Here is a 26,687-nt window from a genome sequence, read left to right on the forward strand (position 1 = left end):
CTAATTTATTTGAGAAACTTTGTCAAATACAATTAGAAACATATGATTTGGGGGATTCAGTAGAATGCATGATCTGCATTATTTTATAAATAATCATAGAACGCTCGAGTTAATATGGATTACATCCCTTTGTAGGATCAATTGGATCAATTAAAAAGCTATGCCAGTAATTGCTCACGTGTGTCCAACATTATACTGGAAAATCAAATATTAATGGACCAGTTATTTCATATCTTTTGTTTTAGGAACAAACAATATGCTTTGAATTAGTACAGTACACTATTGAGTATAGACTGTAAGTGTGCTATGCGGCCCGGTGAAGTTTTTACCGGTACGGTAAATTGTTTTCTTTTATTTTATGTTTGAGAAATAAGAAAAAACACTCAGAATGCAAATTAAATAATGACAAAACTTACAAATATAAACGCAGTCATATTAGTTTATGACAATTTATTGACATAGTAATTTAACATGAATTTGTACTTCTATGTGACCTGTTTTTGATTATGCCGATTATAGAGCAATGTCAATAGCATACCGGATACTGTAATCCATATATAAGTTGATGCGATTTCAATGACACAATCCATATATAAGTCGATTCGGAGTATAAGACAAAGACCGAACTTTCAAGTCAAAAAGTATCGACTTATACGCGGGAAAATATGGTAGCTTGGGGTCATCAAGCTTAGTACTATTCAAATGACAATTTGGATGGGAATTTCATTGTGATAAACATATTTCTGGGTGTGACAAATTCATATAAAATAACATTCCAGGAGATTTTGTGAGTATTTAACAATGTGCAAGGTTGAACTTGATGACATTTGTCACCACATGACTGGCAATCACACTTGACATACAATATATACAATTTAATACAAAGTAAGTCACAATCTATACATTTCTAATACATTACAATGTTCAAATTCATTCTTTCAGCAGTTTATATTAAATTTGTTAAATTTATGACATAGAAAAAATATCGTCAACATCCGTCATATTACAGCTTTAGAGCCCTCAGGTATATTACACCATATATATATATATATATATATATATATATATATATATATATATATATATATATATATATATATATATATATATATATATATATATATTTCTGATTTTCAGCAAGCAGAACCTCTACCCTTACTGTCATCCGGCAAGGGACATATGGGACTCTAGAGGTACCCTGGCAATCAGGGTTCCCAGATGGACAGAGACCAGCTGGATTCAGAGATGGGATCATCTCATCAAACTCTGGGGTTGTCATTATACCCCATTCTGTGGAGATGAAAAATTTCACTGTGGAGGTAAAATTCCCTTATTGAGCAATATGCATACAAAGATACAAGATGTCCTTGATTTCTTATTCAGGTCATAATGTATTAGGAGTATGTCAAGACAAATCTAGCCCTCTCAAGTTCAGAAAGACTCTACATTAACCATCTGGACTTAGTTTGGACACAATTTATCTGGACTTAGTTTTTGACACAATATATCTGGGCTTAGTTTGGCCACAATGGTGCTCAAGGTTTGCATGCTTAAAAAGTAGGTTAGATGAAATTAGTCTTTCCCTGAATATAGGGGTTGGCACCAAAAACTACTTCCACTCATGCTGATGTACACACTCCTTATGAAGGCCTCATAAGTTCCACTTCATCTTGCACCTTTCGGACATTGGAGCAAATTTCCTCACTTCAGGGAAGTATACTCCACCTGTTTTCTAGCTTTCTCTTGCTCCATTTTCATTTCTGATGAATATCTATCACTTCATTTGTTAACTTCATCATTCAAAGACTCTTCAAGTGCCATTTTAATTATTTGCATTGTGGTCATTAGTACTTACAAATCTATTCACTACTTGACCTATTTCTACTTTGATGGATTTTAATTGTGTCCATTCTCTTTTAACAAAATTAGTTTGTATTACAAATTATAGCAACAGCCTTGTTTGTATTACTATTAATAGTAACAGACTTGTTTATATTACTATTAATAGTAACAGATTTGTTTGTATTACTAATAATAGTAGCAGATTTGTTTGTATTACTAATAATAGTAGCAGACTTGATGGTTTTACTAAAATTAGTCATCATGGATATGTTTGGTTATATGCTCAGCACATAGCCAACTCACCCAAGGCCATGTTTAAACTCATATGGTCTGGGCAGTCACCAACAACATAGAATTCAACCGTAACTGCTCCATTATATACCTGTATAATCCAAGCCATAAGCCGGAGGTAAGAGTCAACATTTTGTAGTTTCTGCCCCAGAGGCCTCTCATCCCAAACAACTCTGTTCAGCATGGTAGTTCCAGCAAAGGAACAGAATACACACCATGGTCATTCAGTTGCTTTCTAACATGGCCAATCAAACTTCAAAAACAAAATTGCTGTCCTTTATCACATGACTCATGGTTTAATTTGCCAGATGCAAACCATAACCTGTAGCTGCCTCATATGTTAGGAGACTGGAATATGGGCCAACACCTAGGTAAGAGAGATAACTCATTCTCCCTCTTACCTACTCTCTAATGTATTATGATCATATTATATATCTGAAGACATACCTGCCATATGGACATAGAACTCAATTAATTCTGCTGTATGTTCTCTACATTTGTTTCTCAGTACTGACCTTTCCACTGTGACAATCAATACAAATCATATGTTAATCTAAAATACCTTCAAAGATGACTTAATGGTGAAGTTCTTGTCAAAGGTTGACTTGCATTTTTTTGAGAGGCTGGACTGTCAACAGAGCAGCATGTAAAAAGAACAAAGATTCACTTCTGGATCATCACCAAGGCCTTATTGCTTACTGTGCACTGTTGCCATAATACACACAGAACACCACACCCTGAGCTCATATTCTCAAGAATAAACAATTACTTTTCAATCCCTACCAAAAATGTATAAATATAACTCTTCTATATCACCACCAAAATGAGAGAGGAAAAAAATGTTATAAAAAATAGATTAGAACTACATTTGTGGGTACTGAACTGGAAGTACTAATTGTGACCTGATTCCTGAAAGGCCCCATATTTATGCCAATTTTAGTCAAACTTTTATATTTGCATTCCACACCTATTTCAACTTTATACATGAAGTCTTTTTGAATTTCCTTGCAAACAAAACATGTGACACCTGTCAGAAAGTATGCACTTACCATACACTTGTATACAACTTACATTTGTATAGTACAATCCATAACCCCTTAAGTACTGTACATGTATATAACAAAAAACTATGAATTCAAGTATAGATTACATGTAAAATTCATGTAGCAGTCACATCCCATTAAAAAACACAAATAACACATATATAAAACATTGGTAGTCATATTTGATCTATATCAGATTTTCACTAAGCAATTCACTACAGTATTGTCACCAGTAGCATATGGCTATAGTTTTTTACATGCTACATGTACATGTACATAAACTGGCCAGATATCTATGGTTTTGAAAGATTGGAAATTTAATTTTTGTTTATGCTGCCATTGTTAGCAGCCATAAGATTAAACATTTTTCCCATCAAAAGCAAACTTTCATGGCATGTTAAACATGCTCCAGTCACTTTGGAAAATTCACTAATCTGTCATATTCGATTGCTTTTATTTAAGTTTGGTGCTGACTCCCTTTTATAAAAGTTTTTTGTTTTTATTAAAGATTGTTGTTGGCTTTCTTTGATGAAGGGTGCATGTGTTATTGAAGTCACCGCTAAAGGACAGCTTTGGAGGACCAAACCCATTTCTTACTGTGACGGAAACATTGTAGAACATTGATTGAGACAGATTTTTTTTCATTTGCTGAGTATTTAACGGAATGATTGGTACTTCAAAGGTTAATGAGTTTCTTTGAAGTTTCAGCAGAACTATTTTGTTTCGGTACATTCTAGGTACATTTTAAAATAGGAAAAGGAGTTAGCCATAGTTTGGTCTACTTAGCAGTTACTATTCCTGCCATCAAAGGTTGGTCATTTGTAGCTAGACCCTGTAGCATGACTATTGGCAAGACCTACAAGTAGATAGCCCTTTTTTTTGTGGTTATTTTTATATTTCTGGTAGCAGAGTGACGCTACCTTCCAACATTAATCAAAATTTTAATAAAGGTCAACAAATGAAGGATACACAGGTGTTCTGTTTTTACAGAATATGTGAGTGTTGTGAAGGATTTATCTCTTTGATTGAAAAGAAGAAGACTTTTACTTACCATCCACATACATAGATCTGTCTAAATTATTTTAATTACTAGCAAGCAGCCAAAAGATCCATCATGAAATCATACCTTGTCCATTGATCTCCACTACCAGAAATGCAGAGATCTCATAGCTTACAATACTCAGGTCGAAATAAATGGATTATAATGTACTGTTAAGGTGGTTTGTCAGTATGGATTTTATATCAAGTTTGTGGCTTCTTTTCATGGTGCCTCAGAATTTCTGTACTGCAAACACAAGGTGGTATATACAAGTTTAAATAGCCAGCAAAGTTGCATAAAAATCACCAGATGGTATATTTTGTCACCAGTAAGGAAAAGAAATATTGCAATTTGCGACATTGGCAAGGCCTAGCATGATCCCTGAATAAACCTTTTACATGTTAATTTTCATAATTTTAAGAAGAAAAAACTATTTTTTCATGTATGAGAAAAATACATATACAGTGAGTGAAACCCCATTATAATGCAATAATTGGCGTCCAAAAAATTGGATCACATTAAAAGTTGGGTCTTGTTAATGTGGGGTTTTACAGTATTTTACATTTTGCAGAGAACAACTCATACAAGTATTCCTGTCTAATGTATATGATGAATAGGGTATCAACACTGTTTACTATTGTGCCTTCGTGGCACGCGGTTCATCCATAATGCATGTAATTTGATTGATAAATTGCACACATATTTACAATATTAAATAACTTTTTCCCAGATCATTGTGTCTGAATTCAATCACTGATATATAACGTGAATAGAATATTAACACCATTTACTTGCCGTCTGATATCGTACTGTTGAGGCTTGCAATTAATCCAAAATACATGTAATTCCATATCAAAATTTGCATGCATATTTAAACTATTCAATAATTTTGTCACACATCATTATGTGCCTGAATTCAATGAGAAAAATTAAGAGCAAAATTAGGCTAAGAAAGACGAAGCACATGTACAGTTCATTACGTTCCAGGGTGTATGAACGGTGTCTGTACAAATTTCATACTGCTAAAATTTTCTCATGTGCATTTCCATGTACATTTATCCATTGCAAATTTCCTATAATTAAGGCTTGTATGCCTATTCATTTGAATGGCTACAGCAAGAATAATTAACAATCAACACATGCTTTCAGCTTGCACATAACTTTTACTTCAAATTTTGTGAATGTCAAAAGAAACATGTGAAAACTACTATATTTGAATCATTGCAGAGAACAACTTGTGTTTGTGAACTTGCTTTTCCATAATGGTAAAATATTTTTATAAAAAATAGGAAATTAATAATGAGTTAATAAGCAAACACCACACACATGTAAAACCTGAGAACTAAGTGCAGTAGGCCTGCAATGGTCAAGAGTCACTTTTATATAAAAAAAATTTAAGCTGAACACATGTACAATTTCATACCCTTTCAATTTCCAGCTAATAAAGTGCACATTATTTACTGGTCAACTGATTGCATGTAATAACACTACCAAGCCCAGCAAACAAGTTGGCGACTTTTGTTTTTTTATGTTTATTAAAATGTGAGAATCTTTAATCAACCACCACATTGTCTGCTGCTTGGTTATTTATGCAGCTAAAAAAGAGACACATGATGGCTATTGTTTGAGCAACACTTATATACAGAATTAATTGAAGACAATCACAAAGACGACTTACTGGCTTTACTCATGGACCAGTAATAAGTAACATTTCCGATAATGTTTATTTTGATGTAACACTTCAAGAACCTGGTGATATTGTTAAATTTCAGAAGCTATGCCACGATCATATTATATAAAAATTCATATGCGATCTCTTCCCCAAAATGATAACAAACATTTTATGCACTATTTCTCGTACTTAAGAAAACATTTTTTCCTGGTACGAGAAGACTACACGTGCATGTATGTCAAATTTCAGGAACCACACCACGATCATATTATATTTGAATTCATATGCGATCTCTTCCCCAAAATGATAATAATTTTTTTTGGCACTATTTCATGTACTTTGAACAAAAAATATTCTTTCATGTGCAAATGAATATACAAAATTTCGGGAGCCATGCCATGACTGCATTATATCTGAATTCGCATTATCACAGGGCGTGTTATGGTGGGGTTGCACTGTATATGAAATTTCAGAAGCCATGCCATAATCATCTTATATTTTACTTTTACACATTATTTTGTGTACTTTTAAAAAAGATTTTTTTTTCATGTACGAGAAAATGCATGTTTAGGAAATTTCAGGAGCTTTGTCATGATTGTATTATATTTGAATTCATGTCATAATGGAGCATGTTAAAGTGGGGTCACACTCCACATAGGTCATAATTTATTTATAAAACATCAGACTTCTGTGATTCTATATACAGGTGGTGCCCCTATTTTGGCAGATATAGTATTATACTCCGAAATGACCAAATTGTGAATATGACACTGGCATTATGTGCAAAGAATTGAATTCTCCCCTTCGCAGTTATGCTGAACACAGTAAAAATCTGCCACCTGAAGATTTTTAATTTATTTTTGCTGGACTTTGCTGATAGAATATTGCTTCCTGAATCAGACTCTTCAAAAAATGAATCACACTTGAACACTATTCCAACAGCTGAAATAATCATGTTTTGCATTTTATATCTGGAGTTAAATATCTTCACAGAAACATTGCTGTTGATCACAAAATTTAATAAAGTTGGCTTAGCATTCTCATTCAACACAGTGATGTGTTACAACATCTATTCTTCAGCATGTCTCACTGATCAATGTACTTAACTTCATATGAATTGGTTTGTTCTGTTTTAGTGTCCTTATGTAAATTAGTTAAATGGACTCTCCCACAGCAGAATTTGAAATGACTCATCCCCTAGCCAGGTGGTTGTTTATTTCTGTCCACCTTACCTGTTAATTGCCTCTATATCAGCATGAAGGGAGGATTGATTTAGCTGAGCTAAATTTGAGCAGGACTGTTTGCTGTTCATATAGATTACAGATTATAGGCATATATTATGGTGGTCAAGAAATATAGGGTCTTTTGGTTGTTGAACAAACTTGGGTCTAACATTCCTGAAAAAACTGCAAAGTGTTTTCAACATCAACAACAAACAACATTTCTTGACCACTACAATATAATTATGCAGGTTAATTTTTTATTCAGATTTGAATTTCCAAACATTTTGTATACGCTTATATGAAAAGATGCTTATTCTCAAATTAGCATCACACTTTTGGGTCTATCATACTGACACTCTATCCCTCTTGTGACCTCAAAAAACACTTTTTGAGTCTCAAAAATCTCCCACACTTTCTGGGAATATGGCGAGTATAATAAAATGTGCAAAAAGACTTTTGCTTGTGAGTTGCTTTTAACATACAAAACTCAAATGTGAATCTAGCAATTTACATGGCAAGCATTCTTAAGTCTTGGACAGATTTAAATAATTTTATGCTAATTTTAATAGTTAATTTTCATTACTTTTCAATAAACAATACCATAGTAGCACACAACAGCTTCCTAATTTATGGCTGTGACCTACATGTATATTTTCAGCTGATTGCAACACTAAATGGATCCGAGTTGTTTGCCGTCAATCTTCCAGCACCCCCAGCAACTAATGTACCAGGTGGTTCTCGTCTTATTAGTGATAAGAGAGTTGTCCTAATTGAACCATATGGAGTTCTTCGTTTTGCTGACAATTCCACAAATCCAAAGGCCTCTGAACTTTTTGGAAAGGTAAATTTAGCCATTAATTGAAAAACATAATTTTTAAATCCGTATTCTCAAATGACTTGTCAGCATATACTTTTAAATAAAGTGCCTTTCATGCAAATTACATTTATCTTGAATTTTACATGATTTGTATTAAGATCAGACTTTCATGGTGTATAACAAAATAGTGTATAACAAAATGTGTGTGGAGAAAGTAGTTTTGGATCTTCATGTATATTCTTTAAAGACATCCTTATTTATTTGATTAATCCCATCATGCCTTTGAGGTGAAATGTTTGTCTTTGTAGGTTTACCTGAGGGTCATTCGATTGTATGGGTCAGAAAATAAGATTGAGGCCACATACAATACCTATGGGGTGACTGCAGATGCTGGAGATGATTTTGTCACCAATGAGAACCAAGCCATTGTCATGGAGCCAGGGGAGATATCAGCAACTATTGTGATAGATGTAGGTTCAGATTTTAATGACTTTTAGATTGACTAGTTTCAAAACTTATATAAACTGACACCTTTCTCAGATTCGTAAATGTTGATTAAAAAAAGTCTTTAATTTATTCTCCACCATCAGATTTCTGTACATGCCTTGAAAATGAATCACACTATTGTTGGTACTATTGGTCTATGAATTCTGGTCACTAAGATTTTCTTATATGTATTTATTGTTAATTCAGATTATTATTATTATTATTAATCTTTAATTTCTTAACTCATTACTTTTATTGTCTAACAAATATTTAAAACTAATATTTGTTACCATTTTTATTATTTCTTGGCTGCTTGTTTCAATTGTACAGATTATACAAGACAACAAACCAGAAAAGCAAGAAGTCTTCTTTGTCAACCTTACAGGTGTTGAGAAGTTCCCAACTGACATATCACCAAGTAAGAAATCTTGAGTAGTTGAAACTAATGTAATATATCACCAAGTAAGAAATCTTGAGTAGTTGAAACTAATGTTAATATATCACCAAGTAAGAAATCTTGAGTAGTTGAAACTAATGTAATATATCACCAAGTAAGAAATCTTGGGTAGTTGAAACTAATGTAATATATCACCAAGTAAGAAATCTTGGGTAGTTGAAACTAATGTAATATATCACCAAGTAAGAAATCTTGAGTAGTTGAAACTAATGTTAATATATCACCAAGTAAGAAATCTTGTGTAGTTGAAACTAATGTAATATATCACCAAGTAAGAAATCTTGAGTAGTTGAAACTAATGTAATATATTACCAAGTAAGAAATCTTGAGTAGTTGAAACTAATGTAATATATCACCAAGTAAGAAATCTTGGGTAGTTGAAACTAATGTAATATATCACCAAGTAAGAAGTCTTGAGTAGTTGAAACTAATGTAATATATTACCAAGTAAGAAATCTTGAGTAGTTGAAACTAATGTAATATATCACCAAGTAAGAAATCTTGTGTAGTTGAAACTAATGTAATATATCACCAAGTAAGAAATCTTGAGTAGTTGAAACTAATGTAATATATCACCAAGTAAGAAATCTTGGGTAGTTGAAACTAATGTAATATATCACCAAGTAAGAAGTCTTGAGTAGTTGAAACTAATGTTAATATATCACCAAGTAAGAAATCTTGAATAGTTGACACAAATGTAATATATCACCAAGAAAGAAATCTTGAGTAGTTGAAACTAATGTCATATATCACCAAGTAAGAAATCTTGAGTAGTTGAAACTAATGTAATATATCACCAAGTAAGAAATCATGGGTAGTTGAAACTAATGTAATATATCACCAAGTAAGAAGTCTTGAGTAGTTGAAACTAATGTTAATATATCACCAAGTAAGAAATCTTGAATAGTTGACACTAATGTAATATATCACCAAGTAAGAAATCTTGAATAGTTGAAACTAATGTAATATATCACCAAGTAAGAAATCATGGGTAGTTGAAACTAATGTAATATATTACCAAGTAAGAAATCTTGAGTAGTTGAAACTAATGTAATATATCACCAAGTAAGAAATCTTGAGTAGTTGAAACTAATGTAATATATCACCAAGTAAGAAATCTTGGATAGTTGAAACTAATGTAATATATTACCAAGTAAGAAATCTTGAGTAGTTGAAACTAATGTAATATATCACCAAGTAAGAAGTCTTGAGTAGTTGAAACTAATGTTAATATATCACCAAGTAAGAAATCTTGAATAGTTGACACTAATGTAATATATCACCAAGTAAGAAATCTTGAGTAGTTGAAACTAATGTTAATATATCACCAAGTAAGAAATCTTGAATAGTTGACACTAATGTAATATATCACCAAGTAAGAAATCTTGAGTAGTTGAAACTAATGTAATATATTACCAAGTAAGAAATCTTGAGTAGTTGAAACTAATGTAATATATCACCAAGTAAGAAGTCTTGAGTAGTTGAAACTAATGTTAATATATTACCAAGTAAGAAATCTTGAATAGTTGACACTAATGTAATATATCACCAAGTAAGAAATCTTGAATAGTTGAAACTAATGTAATATATCACCAAGTAAGAAATCTTGAGTAGTTGACATTAATGCAATATATTACCAAGTAAGAAATCTTGAGTAGTTGACACTAATGTAATATATCACCAAGTAAGAAATCTTGAGTAGTTGAAACTAATGTAATATATCACCAAGTAAGAAATCTTGGATAGTTGAAACTAATGTAATATATTACCAAGTAAGAAATCTTGAGTAGTTGAAACTAATGTAATATATCACCAAGTAAGAAATCTTGTGTAGTTGAAACTAATGTAATATATCACCAAGTAAGAAATCTTGAGTAGTTGAAACTAATGTAATATATCACCAAGTAAGAAATCTTGAGTAGTTGAAACTAATGTCATATATCACCAAGTAAGAAATCTTGAGTAGTTGAAACTAATGTTAATATATCACCAAGTAAGAAATCTTGAATAGTTGACACTAATGTAATATATCACCAAGTAAGAAATCTTGAATAGTTGAAACTAATGTAATATATCACCAAGTAAGAAATCTTGAGTAGTTGACATTAATGTAATATATTACCAAGTAAGAAATCTTGAGTAGTTGACACTAATGTAATATATCACCAAGTAAGAAATCTTGAGTAGTTGACACTAATGTAATATATCACCAAGTAAGAAATCTTGAATAGTTGAAACTAATGTAATATATCACCAAGTAAGAAATCTTGAATAGTTGAAACTAATGTAATATATCACCAAGTAAGAAATCTTGAGTAGTTGAAACTAATGTAATATATCACCAAGTAAGAAGTCTTGAGTAGTTGAAACTAATGTAATATATCACCAAGTAAGAAATCTTGAGTAGTTGAAACTAATGTAATATATTACCAAGTAAGAAATCTTGAGTAGTTGAAACTAATGTAATATATCACCAAGTAAGAAGTCTTGAGTAGTTGAAACTAATGTAATATATCACCAAGTAAGAAATCTTGAGTAGTTGAAACTAATGTAATATATCACCAAGTAAGAAATCTTGAGTAGTTGAAACTAATGTTAATATATCACCAAGTAAGAAGTCTTGAGTAGTTGAAACTAATGTAATATATCACCAAGTAAGATATCTTGAGTAGTTGAAACTAATGTAATATATCACCAAGTAAGAAATCTTGAATAGTTGAAACTAATGTAATATATCACCAAGTAAGAAGTCTTGGGTAGTTGAAACTAATGTAATATATCACCAAGTAAGAAATCTTGAATAGTTGAAACTAATGTAATATATCACCAAGTAAGAAATCTTGAATAGTTGAAACTAATGTAATATATCACCAAGTAAGAAGTCTTGGGTAGTTGAAACTAATGTAATATATCACCAAGTAAGAAATCTTGAGTAGTTGAAACTAATGTAATATATCACCAAGTAAGAAATCTTGAGTAGTTGAAACTAATGTCATATATCACCAAGTAAGAAATCTTGAGTAGTTGAAACTAATGTTAATATATCACCAAGTAAGAAATCTTGAATAGTTGACACTAATGTAATATATCACCAAGTAAGAAATCTTGAATAGTTGAAACTAATGTAATATATCACCAAGTAAGAAATCTTGAGTAGTTGACATTAATGTAATATATTACCAAGTAAGAAATCTTGAGTAGTTGACACTAATGTAATATATCACCAAGTAAGAAATCTTGAGTAGTTGACACTAATGTAATATATCACCAAGTAAGAAATCTTGAATAGTTGAAACTAATGTAATATATCACCAAGTAAGAAATCTTGAGTAGTTGACATTAATGTAATATATCACCAAGTAAGAAATCTTGAATAGTTGAAACTAATGTAATATATCACCAAGTAAGAAATCTTGAGTAGTTGACATTAATGTAATATATTACCAAGTAAGAAATCTTGAATAGTTGAAACTAATGTAATATATCACCAAGTAAGAAATCTTGAATAGTTGAAACTAATGTAATATATCACCAAGTAAGATATCTTGAGTAGTTGACACTAATGTAATATATCACCAATTTGTCTCAAATTATCATCCTACTTTAAAATACAGGAGAGGTACAGGTATTTTACTCTTATCCTTTGTGTAGAGGTGAAATATGCAGGTAAATTAAGAAATAGTTCACACTGCATGAAATATACAAACATACATATATTTGGGGGTTACACAAACATATAACAGCCCTTTTTAAAACAATTTTGGAAATTGGGAGGGGCATGTCTCTGGTGCCTCCCCCCAAAAAGGATGAAGGACTGAAATCTCTCTGTCTCATGTAGGTACATATTTATTTGGATTACAAGGAGTAAAAATAAAGATTGGATGTTACCTATTTCAGCACACACACACACACACACACACACATTCACACACATTCACACAACATATTGTACTAGTACATGATGCTTAGTGTATTTATGACTGATGCACATGAATTTATTACTGCAGGCAATCATGTAGATCCTTCACTGTCCTTATCAGTGTTGGGTCCTTCATTTTTTCATACACAGTCTCTTGCCCAAAATGATAACATATTTTGATATTATATTTAGTACCTTGAAATAAATATTTATTTTTTGTGTTAAAAACATGTTGTGAAATATGGCATAACATGCTGAGAGCTGTTCCATTTAAACATACATCCCGTACAGAAACTTCTCATGGATTCTGTATGGGATACTTATGGAATCCGTATGGAAGAGATATGGACTGAAAAAGTTATGGAATCAGACAATTTATTCCATATCAGTTCCATAAGTACCTCACAGCAAGTGAAAATTCCATGTGGAATAAAGTTGCAACTTTAATCCATAAGCACTTTTTTCATATGGAAAGCAGGGTCATGTATTATAGCATCATAGAAAATTCTCTTTGAAGAATTAATAACCTAAACTATCTGATTAAAATAGAAATATTGGTGGGAGTTAGAGTACATGTATATGTCAGTGTAGCTGATGTGGAAGGATGAATAATGAATTGGTACCCAGAGGAGGTAGTGTTTAAAAAATATATGCCAGGGTACTTTGATTTCGCAGAATTCATATTAAAATAATAAGAAAATTCTAAATTGCATCTATGGGTGAGTTCCCCACATTAAAAGTGCCTTCATGGGTTCCATGTATGTTTTAATGGAACAGCCCTGAAATTATTGGATGACTTAGGATGGATAACCTGGGCTACCTACATTAGTATCATACCTACATTAATATCATACATACATTAATATCATATACATTAATATCATATACATTAATCTAGATTGTATGACCATGAAGCATGGAAATGACTCCACACTACCGCTTGCCTCACTATCTCCATTTGTCATCAAAAAGACTATAACAGGATCGATTGACACACCAAAAAGTGTTAAAATGTTGAAATCGGGTTGTCTTCTTATTGAATGTGAGTGATAAGGTCAAATAGACAATATCAAGGAAATGAAAACTTTCTTTGATATCCCAGTGACCTTGTTTGCTCACACCACACTCAATACATCCAAAGGCGTGATTCGCTGTCATGACTTGGCTGGAGTCAGTGACACAGATATCATTGAAGGAATGAAAAATGAAGGTGTCACTGCAGTCCGGAGAATATGTATTAAACATAATAACAATCTGCAGGACACCAACACCACTGTACTCACCTTCAACAAACCAACTGTATCCAAAGTGGTAAAAGTTGGCTTTTTGCAAGTGAAGGTCGAGATCTACATCCCAAACCCCCTTCAGTGCTATAAGTGTCATAAATATGGCCATCATGAAGACCGTTGCCCAAAAAGCCAAATTTGTGGCAGATGCAGAGACAATTCTCATCAGGAATCTGATTGTAGAGCAACTCTGTATTGTGTCAACTGTGGAAAGGAGCACCACGCCAATTCCAAGGATTGTGATACCTGGAAACAGGAGAAGGAAATACAGAGGGTAAAATATACATTCAGGCCAAAACAGCCCATCCTGGCCCATCCTTCTCCACTGTAGTGAAGAACAATCTGAAAACAACAAAGGATGCTCAAACACAAACAGAGACACCCGATTTAACACCAAGCTCTAACACCCCCCATTACCAAGCACAGAAAAACACGGCATCTACTCAAACTACTTTCAATAATACCCAACTACCAAAATCACCAAAAAATAAAAATAAATCTCATGGAAACAGGCAACAAAAGTGGTCAGATTACCCCATCAAACTCTACAACAGGTTTGGAGACATTGAGAACATGGATGCAGAAGACACTGCTCCATGCGCTCAAGGTAGCTCCAGGCCTACAAATAAAAAATTCACCCCTGTACTTCCTCCAGAGAAATAACCACACAAATTGCCTCTGCGAAAGGTCTAACCTAGCTCCACAGTCTTCAAATTAAACATATAATGAACACCATCATACAATGGAACTGTCGAGGACTTAAAGCCAGCTACCATGATATTCTTCTGCTTTTAAATGAACATAATCCTGCAGAACTATGCCTTCAGGAAACTTTCTTGAAAAATATAGATCACATCACACTTAAAAACTACTCCCTGTTTAACACCTACTCCCAAAATGTTGACAGGGCCTCAGGAGGAGTTTCTGTTATTGTAAACAACAGAGCCTCTCATAGCATCATCCCTTTAACCACAAATTTGCAAGCCATTGCGGTAAGCATCACTCTACATTGAGTGATTACATTTTGCTCTATTTACTTACCACCAAACACTAACCTAGTACCAAACGAATTAGACAATCTTGTTCAACAGCTTCCCGCGCCATTTGTTTTACTCGGGGATTTTAATGCTCATAACATTTTATGGGGATCAAATCATATAAGTGACAGAGGTCACAAAGTTGAAGACTTTATTTCTAGACACGATCTGTGTCTATATAACACCAAAACACCGACATATTTACACCCAGGAATGGGTACATATACGTGCATCGATTTGACAATTTGTTCTCCTTCGCTGCTTTTGGACTATGAATGGAAGGTCGCTGATGATCTTCACAGCAGTGATCACTTTCCAATCTCCCTTGTAAATATTAACTCTACAATTGATGACATAATTCCGCAATGGAATTTAAAGAAGGCCGACTGGGCCAAGTTTGAAACACTCTGTAAAACTAGGCTGAATGAGGATACAATTTTCAATGTTAATGACTCTATTCAGCATTTTACATCCATTTTAACCGAGATTGTAGAAGAATCCATTCCCAAGTCCTCACCAAACTGTAAAAGAACCCAAAAACCTTGGGTCACAAAGGAGTGTAAGGAAGCCATTAGACAACACCGAGAAGCATTGAAAAAATTTAACAATCGTCTGACTCCCGAAAATTTAAGTAAATATAAATATTCTCTGGGCCAAAGCTCACCGCACAATCAAAGAAAGTAAGTGACCATCATGGAAGAAATATGTTTCTTCTTTAAACTCTTGTTCCTCTATTAAGAAAGTTTGGTACATGATCCACAAAATAAATGGAAAGAGAAAACACAATTCTCTCCAACATATGAAACTGAACAATAACAATTATAGTTAAAAACGTGACATAGCAAATGTTCTTGCTGACACATTCTCTAAAAATTTCTCATCATCTAATTATTCAGAAGCCTTCCAAAAATTGAAAACTCAAAAAGAAAAATCACGTTTAAAATTCACATCCAACAACTCGGAAAGTTTTAAACCAACTGTTCTCACTATCGGAGCTTATGGAGGCTTTAGACAAGGCCCATGATACGTCCGCTGGGCCTGACGAAATACATTACCAGTTTTTAAAACACCTTCCAGAATCATCATTAACATCTCTTTTGAAAATCTTCAATGATTTATGGATTATTGGTAACCTAACTAAGATTTGGAAAGAAGCAACAATAATACCACTTCCCAAACCAGGTAAAGATAGCGAAGATCCTACCAACTATCAACCTATTGCACTCACAAGCTGTGTGTGCAGAACAATGGAACGAATGAACAATTCTCGGCTTATATGGTACCTGGAAACTAACAATTTAATATCTCCTTTCCAAAGTGGCTTTCATTATGGACGGAGCACCAATGATCATCTGGTTAGACTGGAAACATTTATTTGCAATGCATTTATCAAGAAAGAACATTTAGTAGCACTTTTATTCAATTTAGAAAAGACCTATGACACGACGTGGAAGTACGGGATACTAAATGACCTGAAAATCTGGGTCTAAAAGGCTGTCTGCCCTCTTTCATATCCAACTTTATCTCAGACAGAGAATTCAAGGTACGAGTGGACTCTACTCTCTCAGATCTGCACGAGCAAGAGATGGGTGTGCCCCAGGGCAGTATTTTATCTGTGACGGTTTTCAATATCAAAATCAATAGCATCACTAAGAGTTTGACTCCTGGTGTGGATTGCTTGCTATATGTTGATGATTTTCTAATATGTTATCGATCAAAGCACATGCATACAATTGAAAGACAACTACAGCAAAATATAAACAAGATTCAAAATTGGGCTGGTACGAACGGCTTCAAATTCTTGAAATCCAAAATGGTATGTATACATTTCTGTCAGTTATGACGACACCACGATGAACCTAAACTCATGCTTATGAAACACCTATTCCAGTTGTTGAGGAAACAACATTTTTCTGTATTATCTTTGACAGAAAACTGACTTTTATTCCACACCTAAAGAACTTGAAAGCTAAATGCTTAAAAGCATTAATTGATGATATATTTATACACTTGACTGTATTCATTGATCATATATCTATACACTTTACTGTTTTAATTAATATTCATACACTTGAATGTTTTAATTATTGATATTCATATGGTTGACTATTTAAATTAATGATATATTCATATGCTTGAATGTTTAAATTAATGATATATTCATACAGTTTTCTGTTTTAATTAATGATAAGTTTATACACTTGACTGTTTTAATTAATTATCTATGTATACACTTGACTGTTTTAATTAAAGATCTATTTATACACTTGACTGTTGTAATTATTGATATGTTCATACACTTGACTGTTTTAATTCATGATATATTCATACAGTTTTCTGTTTTAATTAATGATAAATTTATACACTTGACTGTTTTAATTAATTATCTATTTATACACTTGACTGTTGTAATTATTGATATATTCATACACTTGACTGTTGTAATTAATGATATATTCATACATTTGACTGTTGTAATTATTGATATATTCATACACTTGACTGTTTTAATTAATGATCTATTTATACACTTGACTGTTGTAATTAATGATATATTCATACACTTGACTGTTTTAATAATGATCTATTTATACACTTGACTGTTGTAATTATTGATATATTCATATACTTGACTGTTTTAATTAATGATATGTTCATACATTTGACTGTTTCAATTAATGATATATTCATACATTTGACTGTTGTAATTATTGATATATTCATACATTTGACTGTTGTAATTATTGATATATTCATACACTTGACTGTTTTAATTAATGATCTATTTATACACTTGACTATTGTAATTAATGATATATTCATACACTTGACTGTTTTAATAATGATCTATTTATACACTTGACTGTTGTAATTATTGATATATTCATATACTTGACTGTTTTAATTAATGATATGTTCATACATTTGACTGTTTCAATTAATGATATATTCATACATTTGACTGTTGTAATTATTGATATATTCATATACTTGACTGTTTTAATTAATGATATATTCATACACTTGACTGTTTCAATTAATGATATATTCATACATTTGACTGTTGTAATTATTGATATATTCATACACTTGACTGTTTTTAATAATGATCTATTTATACACTTGACTGTTGTAATTATTGATATATTCATATACTTGACTGTTGTAATTATTGATATGTTCATACACTTGACTGTTTTAATTAATGATCTATTTATACACTTGACTGTTTTAATTATTAATATATTCATAAACTTTCATACTCGTTGCTATTATATTCAATTTATTTTTCTCAGATGTGCATCTCAGAGACTTCTGTTAATAAGGTTTTTAGGATTATGTTTTATATATAGGCCAATGACCTACTTTCATTATGAATAAAGTTATCTATTGCTAACAAAAATACTGCTTCATATGATTTATTGTACAAGTATGTTTTAATAGTCAACCAGATTAGATGCAATTCAGTCATATAGCAAAATGTCTTTGTTTCTTGAAAATAAGGATAACGATGCTTTAGATAATATATTTGTACCAAAAAACTCTTTATGAATCTTAAATTATAGCAACTATATGTTAAGGCTTTGTATTTTACACCTCTCTTCCCACCCAAAAAATTTAACTGGGGAACAGGGACATGTACTGGAGTCAGTTTGTCTGTCCATCCGTCTGTCCAACTTTTGTTTACTTCAGATCTCCTGGATCCTTTAAAATATGGTCATGAAGCTTGGTTTGCTTTTGGATCATGACTAGTCACTGTGTCTTGTAAAAATGGAGTCTCTCTGACTGACACTTATTTTTAAGAGGTATCCCTAGATTGATTACAAAATGTGTATTCAGCATTGCTGTCAGATTTTCACTGTTTACAGCAGGGAGTATTCTTTAGTCACTGCCTTAGTTACAGTGCCAAGTTATTTCCAATTATTTGTACTACGGTTTTATTATTAATAATATTTTTTATTATTAGTAGCTGTAGTATTTACACTATTATTATATAACTGCTGATTGAGATTGAAAGAATCTGGTGTTTTGTCTCTCCTACGGTATGTTTATATGTTGAGCCTCTTTTCACCCATCTAACTAAAATTTTCTTCTAAGAATTGTGCTGAATAGAGTGGTATTTAAACAGAATTTTGCTTAAGAAAAAGAAAACAAAAAATAGATTGAATTATGTCCTCAGACTAAAAAATAAGTACTTGTATCATAAAATTCACTAAATCCAACTTTGTTATATCAAAGAGGTTTGGGTGTAACTCTTGGTTCTCTTCCAGGCATATCCCCAAGGCTTAGCTCTCTTTATGCTGCGTCCAGAGTTGTGATTGAGGAGAGTAATGACCCATATGGAATTTTGGAGATCTTGCCACAAACTGTGAAAGTTGAGGAACAGTACCAGACTGTAAATCTCACTGTTCTCAGGACAGGTGGGTTGAAAATACTAACTGGAAAAGTAATTATTAGTTATTTTTATTATCTTCAAGCTCATTGAGGTCAATATGTAATACAGATATGGGATTCTACAAAATAAATATCAAGACCTAACCATGTTAAAAAACATAGATATATACAACACATTGAGTTAGAAAAATTTATATCTTGTAACAAAACTTTTCTTGCAGCCATTGCTCAAACATCTTGTCACCTATTTGTCTACATTCTAAGGATTGATTTTCTGATATCTTAAATGTTGGACATTATAAACAGTGATGTTGGAAATACAGCTTTAAGGAGTTTTATAGATATTTAAAAAAGTACTTGAAAAATGATATTATGTTCAGGGAATGATTGCAAAATCAAATTTACTGTATAATCAAAGTCTCTTTATATCTATTTGTAGCTGGAATATTTGGGATGGTGAGTGTTCTGGTCAGAACTGTAGGAGGAGGTGAATCTTGGTCATCCCAGATCGTCCCAAAGCCAGGAGCCACTGGAAATGACACAATCACAGAGATCCTGGGAAACAGGGACCGCTTCAACTCAGCTACTGGTGGTCAGGACTATGAAGTCCTAGACACAAAACTGATATTCAAGGTAGGAGATATTTCACATGTTTGATTTGGTGTTTTATTGCATAACAGAAATGAAAATTCAAACCAGTGGAGTGAAATGCTATTTTGTGGATCATTGTTTACAAAATAAATTGACTCCTGCATTTAAATTCATGTCTTCCAATTCTAAATTACTTTGACATTGGGGGGGGGGGCTTTTATCCCAATGATAATATAATAATAGTAACAAACATTTTCATTATTTATTTGTTCTGTCACATATAATGTATGGGAAACACACCTAGGGACAACTATAATATAAATTAAAGGTCTAAGGCTGATAGAAGTGGTCTGATCTTTGGCTCAAGAGTTAAAGAGCAATAACAAGCCACACTTGAAATTCAGTGAATAATAATAATAATAATAATAATAATAATAATAATGATAATAATAATAATAATGATAATCATAATAATGATAATAATAATAATAATAATGATAATAGTAATGATAATAATAATAATGATAATAATAATGATAATAATAATGATAATAATGATGATGATGATGATGATAATAATAATAATAATAATGATAATAATGATAATAATAATAATGATGATGATGATGATGATAATAATAATAATAATAATAATAATGACAATAATAATAATAATGATAATAATAATGATACTAATACTAATAATAATGATAATAATAATGATAATAATAATGATAACAATAATAATAATAATAACATCTGGTTTCTGCAAAACAAAAATTATTAATGTTGGTATCCTTGTTAGGATGGTGAAACTTCTAAGAATGTGATGGTGAAAATTCTAGCTGATGGTATGCCTGAACCAGATGAAACCATCATTGTCTACCTGACCCAGCCAGTGGGAGGGGCTAGGATAGCCATTGGACAACCTGATGGGGGCAAGAAGGTATTTTGGATGATCAATCTTCAAATTGATGTTTAATACATTTTCAAAACCATTTTTCTTCTTATTAGTTTTGTAATGTTGTTTGACAGGGAGTATGAATTATGGTATGTATTTCATCTCAAAGCACATATATTGAACTTCATGTTCAACAAATTATAGAAAATATTTTTAAAAATCCTGGTATATTAATGTGATTTATTTATTAGCATTTTGTAACATGCTGTATGTACTAACTTATAACTTGAGTCCAACTGCAAACTGCACAGACAGATCTCCCATCACATAAAGTGTTTCCAGATTTGAGTCTATCCACTTTGTTAACAGTAATCAGTAGAACAAACAACATAGATCATGGTCTGCCAGCACATTATGCAACAGCAGGTCAATGTCTAAGCTGCTTCCAATTGGATTTGACTTGTATACATTTAGAATATATATATTTTTGTGAAATTTTATAAGTAAACGGTCAAGCTTACATATCCTGTGCATTTTCTAACATTTATTCCTAGCATGCTAATATATATAAACATTTAAATATGGAGACAGGATGTCAAAATGAGACGATTTCACTGAGTGCCCCACTACATGATGACATACATATAATTGACATGAAACTAAATACAAAAGGTTTTAACATAGGTCACTGAAATGTACAAGGTATAGTGGGAAAAATAGACCAGATTAAGTTAATGTTTTCTTCCATGGAAAATAATATATTTACATGTTTTAGGACTCACTGAAACCAAATTAAATGCTTAACCACAATGATAATCTATTTCACTGTCAAGGCTACAATAAACCATTATTCAGGGACAGAGAGACAGCAGGGGGAGGTCTTGATGTATACATTAGGAAAGATGTAAATACAGAAAGGCAACCTGACTTGGAGCTACATGAAAATGAGAATTTGGGTGGAAATTCCTCAAAATTACGCAAAATCATTCCTAGTTGGTTTCGTTTACAGTCCACCTTCCTCCAGAGCAATCTGAAATGATAACTTTGTTAAACAAATGAAGAATGTTCTCAATGCATGGAGAGCGAAACTCATATTCTAGGTTATGTAAATAAGGATTTACTTAGTGTTCAAATAAGGAAGAACTGGATGTAATTTGTTGAATCACTAGTCCAGATGGTAAATAAACCCACATGGGTAACAGAAATATCAAACACACTTGTTGATGACATTTATACCAGCCTACCAGACAATGTGGCATTTGTTAATGTACTAAATGTTGGTCATAGTGACCACTCTCCTACCTTTTTACAAGAAAGGTAAAATGCAAGAGAAATAGGGAAAATACACACAAAACTATTATTTACAGATCATTCAAAAATTTAATGAAGAACAATTTCTTGATGACCTATATAAAGTTCCATGGAATATAATCCAAAATTTGGATGACATAGATGAAGCTCTGAGTAAAGTATGAAATCCAACCTAATTGGCTTACTACTGAAAAACTAGATGCCATGAAAACGTGAGACAATTCAAGGCTATGGGAAACCATGCACAAAATAAAGTATGGACAAATAAAATAACATATATGATTAAAAAATAGCCAGAAATAATTTATTATCAGTCATTACATGAAAACACAAGAGCAACTCAAATTCTGTTTGGAAAGTTTTCATTGAACTCACTGGGGGAAACACACAGATATCAGAAAAATGAACTTCACTCACTTCTGGAAAATGACACCCTAGTCACTGATGACACTTATATTGCAAATGTTTTCAGTGGGTTTTTCCACTATTATTACAACAAAATTAAAGAAACCTGTGATAGAAAACTACTTTAATGAACTGAAAAGGCTCTGCAGGATCCATGACTTATTACCCAAACACTTGCTGTTAATCAGTCAGGCTTTAGACAGAAACATTCACGTGAGACTGCCTTGATCTCCCTAACTGATAGATGGCTTCAAGCACTTCATCAAGGTAGAATAATAGGATCTGTATTTGTATATTTCAGGAAAGTTTTTGACATAATGGGTCATGAAATTCTTTTAAAGACACTGAAAATGTGATGAAAGCAAAGTTAGATGGTTTGCTTCATACTTAAGTGAGAGAACACAATATGTTTATATAAATAATGTTCTGTCTGAACCTGGAACAATTAAATATGGAGTACACAAGGCTCAATTCTAGGTCCATTATTGCTTATACTGTTTATTAATGATCTACCACTTTTATTGGGGGGACTAAATTTCATCTACAGATTTCTATGCAGATGACACAACATTGTCAAACATTCAAAACACAGAGCATGAACTGGAAATTTCTTTACAGGATGCCCTAAACAAACTGGACAGCTGATGCACATGCAATGACATGGTGGTAAATACTGGTAAAACTAAAATATTACTTATCTCAACACGGCAAAGAAGGACAAATCATGATAGTGATGAACTGTCTGACATGGAAGGATAAAAATTTTCAAATAGTCTGTCATGATACACTAGTTGGTGTTTTGGTAGATAATAACTATCATGGACTGAACTTATCAAACATACCAGTAAAATAAGTTAATTCAAGTTTATGGCTTCTCAGTAGGATAAAACATTTTCATCCAGAAAAGCACAGAAAACTATTTTATAACAGTTATATAAGTGCTGTACATATTTAGATTACTGTAATACAGTATAGTGTAATTCAAATGATAAAAACATAGCAAAGCTAACACATCTTCAAAAAAGAGCTTATTGGCAAATATCAATCCAAACAGAAAGCAGGGAAAATTTAGCTGAAAAAAGTTAAAAGTATTACCTATTAAAGATCAGATATGGTTGAGAAAAGCCAAATTAATATACTGGATATCCCATAATAGTGGTCCTGAATAATTACAATCACTATTCCAGTATAGGCTACCTGGTAATACTCCCTACCTGTGATCCATGTCTACCAAACATTATAGAATTCCCAAACAAAATAAGGAATTATTTATAAAAAAAAAAGTTTCCAATACTCTGGAACTATGGTCTTGAATAGTATTCCAGTTGAGATTAGAAATGCCCACTCTATTTCCTTCTTGCAAGCCCAGTAGATAATGTGGCTTCAGAGATGTATTTAAAATGAGAATGAAAAAACTAGTTTTATTCATAAATGCCTCTGGGCATCATTAAATATACTACTCATCTATTTTGTCACTAATGGCATGTATATTGACTATGTGGCTTCAGTATGTATGGGTGAGTATCCATCAGGTGAAAGGAAAGAAATTGAATATATTGTTGTCTATACATGTACATGTTACTATGCATATGTATACATGTGTGTGTATATGTGTGCATTTGTATATAAATAAGTTCCTTTGTATAATGGCTTCAAGGCAGATTAGTTCCTCGGCTAATTGTGATATTCTCTTTAAATAAAGTCATTATATTATTTTTATTATTATTATTATACAGTCATGCTTCCACAACTAAACCATCAGTCACTTGAATACTCAGCATAACTTGAATTACTCACTCATTCCTGGTATAGAATAATCTTTAGTGTGTGATCTATGAGAACTTGCAGATACCTCAAACCTGTGAAAGATCATATTGTCTGGCAAGTTGGAGCAATTAGTCAAGGACTTTAATGAATGTAATATAAAGTTCTCCCCTTTACTTGACATAGTGAAAGTTTGTTGGTTTCACTATATACAATCAAATAGATTAGGGACTAAGATAATTCCGAAATAAAATGAATTTAAATTTAAAAACAATTTCAATTTCTCTAAAATTTTGTATCCCAGACGAGCCCCCAATTTTCTGTTATGACTCTATGTTCACAAACTTTAGTAACAGTAAAGAATCAAAACCAACAAGTTTTATAAAACTTAATAAACAGTTTAATTATCAAAGTTATAAATGAAAAATATGAGGATAACTTAGAGTGTTATGAGGTGAATCCTTATTATGAAAGCCCTAAATGAATGAAAAGTTCCTTATAAATTTCAATACTGGAAATGCACTTGTCCTCCAAAAACCATGTCAAGATGGCATTGTCCAGAATTTATTCGAATAATTTAATAATTTATAGCAGTTCCAGAATAATATCATAGTCAAAATAATGAGCACTTCCTATTTCCACTGAAAAGTCCAAACAAATGTTTTTCCTCTCAAAATATATTTAAGTACAACATAAAATACATCTGCAGTCTTACAATATGAACACAATAAGCATGAATGACTCCAAAAATCAGAATGAAACTGAATGCTGAACTTTCTCCTTATATAAACCATATATTATGACTATACTTTGCAATAGATCCCACATCAAAACATACAGTATTGATTTTATGTCTAATTAAGCATATTCATGTGAACTAGCACAACCAATGGGAAGCCACAGAATTGTTTTTGAAACATCAATATCCCATCAGTCACTAAGAAACTACACCATAGGCACCATTTTAAGTCTGATTATTAAGATGATTATTACTAACAGGCAACACATACTTAAACATCTATTTATAACTCCTATGCAACATTATACTCAAGTCACATAGGCTAAACTTAAGTAAAGATAGTCTAAACACACTACAACCATGAATAAGAATTATAAAAAATTATACAAAATCATGTACGTGAGTTACAAAAAATATTGTTATATGTAACAATATACCATACATATTACATAGCAATAATAATAATAATAATAATTACCTTATTTAAAGAGGGTAACACAATTAGCTAAGAATTAATCTACCTTGAGGCCCTCAAAAATGAAACATTGTCCATGTATCATACATAATACACAGTCAAAATATCATACATATTACAAAATCTATGTATCATGCATATTATTACGTCCACCTTTCATACATATTTCACACCAAAATGAACAGATGGAAATAATGCTGAGCGGCAAAAACAAGGTTTTCCACATAATGGATATTGTACATCAGGTGTAAACAAGGTTTTCGACATAACGGATATTGTACATCAGGTGAAAAACAAGGTTTTCCACATAATAGATATTGTACATCAGGTGTAAACAAGGTTTTCCACATAATGGATATTGTACTACAGGTGTAAACAAGGTTTTCCACATAATGGCTGTTGTACATCACGTGTAAACAAGGTTTTCCACATAATGGATATTGTACATCAGGTGTAAACAAGGTTTTCCACATAATAGATATTGTACATCAGGTGTAAACAAGGTTTTCCACATAATGGATATTGTACTACAGGTGTAAACAAGGTTTTCCACATAATGGCTGTTGTACATCAGGTGTAAACAAGGTTTTCCACTTAATGGATATTGTACATCAGGTGAAAAACAAGGTTTTCCACATAATGGATATTGTACATCAGGTGAAAAACAAGGTTTTCCACATAATGGATATTTTACATCAGGTGAAAAACAAGGTTTTCCAAATAATGGATTTTGTACATCAGGTGAAAAACAAGGTTTTCCACATAATGGATATTGTACATCAGGTGAAAAACAAGGTTTTCCAAATAATGGATATTGTACATCACGTGTAAACAAAGTTTTCCACATAATGGCTGTTGTACATCAGGTGTAAACAAGGTTTTCCACATAATGGATATTGTACATCAGGTGTAAACAAGGTTTTCCACATAATGGATATTGTACATCAGGTGAAAAACAAGGTTTTCCACATAATGGATATTGTACATCTGGTGA

At 31.9% G+C, this 26,687-nt stretch overlaps 1 protein-coding gene across 1 annotated transcript in view; it reads left to right on the forward strand.

The window, feature by feature from the left end:
* LOC149802116 (adhesion G protein-coupled receptor V1-like) overlaps positions 1-26,687 on the forward strand; it is a 513,020-nt gene that overhangs the window by 403,697 nt on the left and 82,636 nt on the right. The window contains exons 85-91 of the mRNA XM_089956897.1: positions 1,138-1,319; positions 7,769-7,951; positions 8,236-8,397; positions 8,744-8,831; positions 19,384-19,533; positions 19,947-20,140; positions 20,904-21,044. Coding sequence (XP_089813023.1) covers positions 1,138-1,319; positions 7,769-7,951; positions 8,236-8,397; positions 8,744-8,831; positions 19,384-19,533; positions 19,947-20,140; positions 20,904-21,044 — 1,100 coding nt within the window. The remainder of the gene's footprint in view (positions 1-1,137; positions 1,320-7,768; positions 7,952-8,235; positions 8,398-8,743; positions 8,832-19,383; positions 19,534-19,946; positions 20,141-20,903; positions 21,045-26,687) is intronic.

This window comes from Sinohyriopsis cumingii, chromosome 4 (genome assembly GCF_028554795.1).
Source record: "Sinohyriopsis cumingii isolate HCF-2022 chromosome 4, ASM2855479v2, whole genome shotgun sequence".
Lineage (NCBI taxonomy): Eukaryota > Metazoa > Mollusca > Bivalvia > Unionida > Unionidae > Sinohyriopsis > Sinohyriopsis cumingii.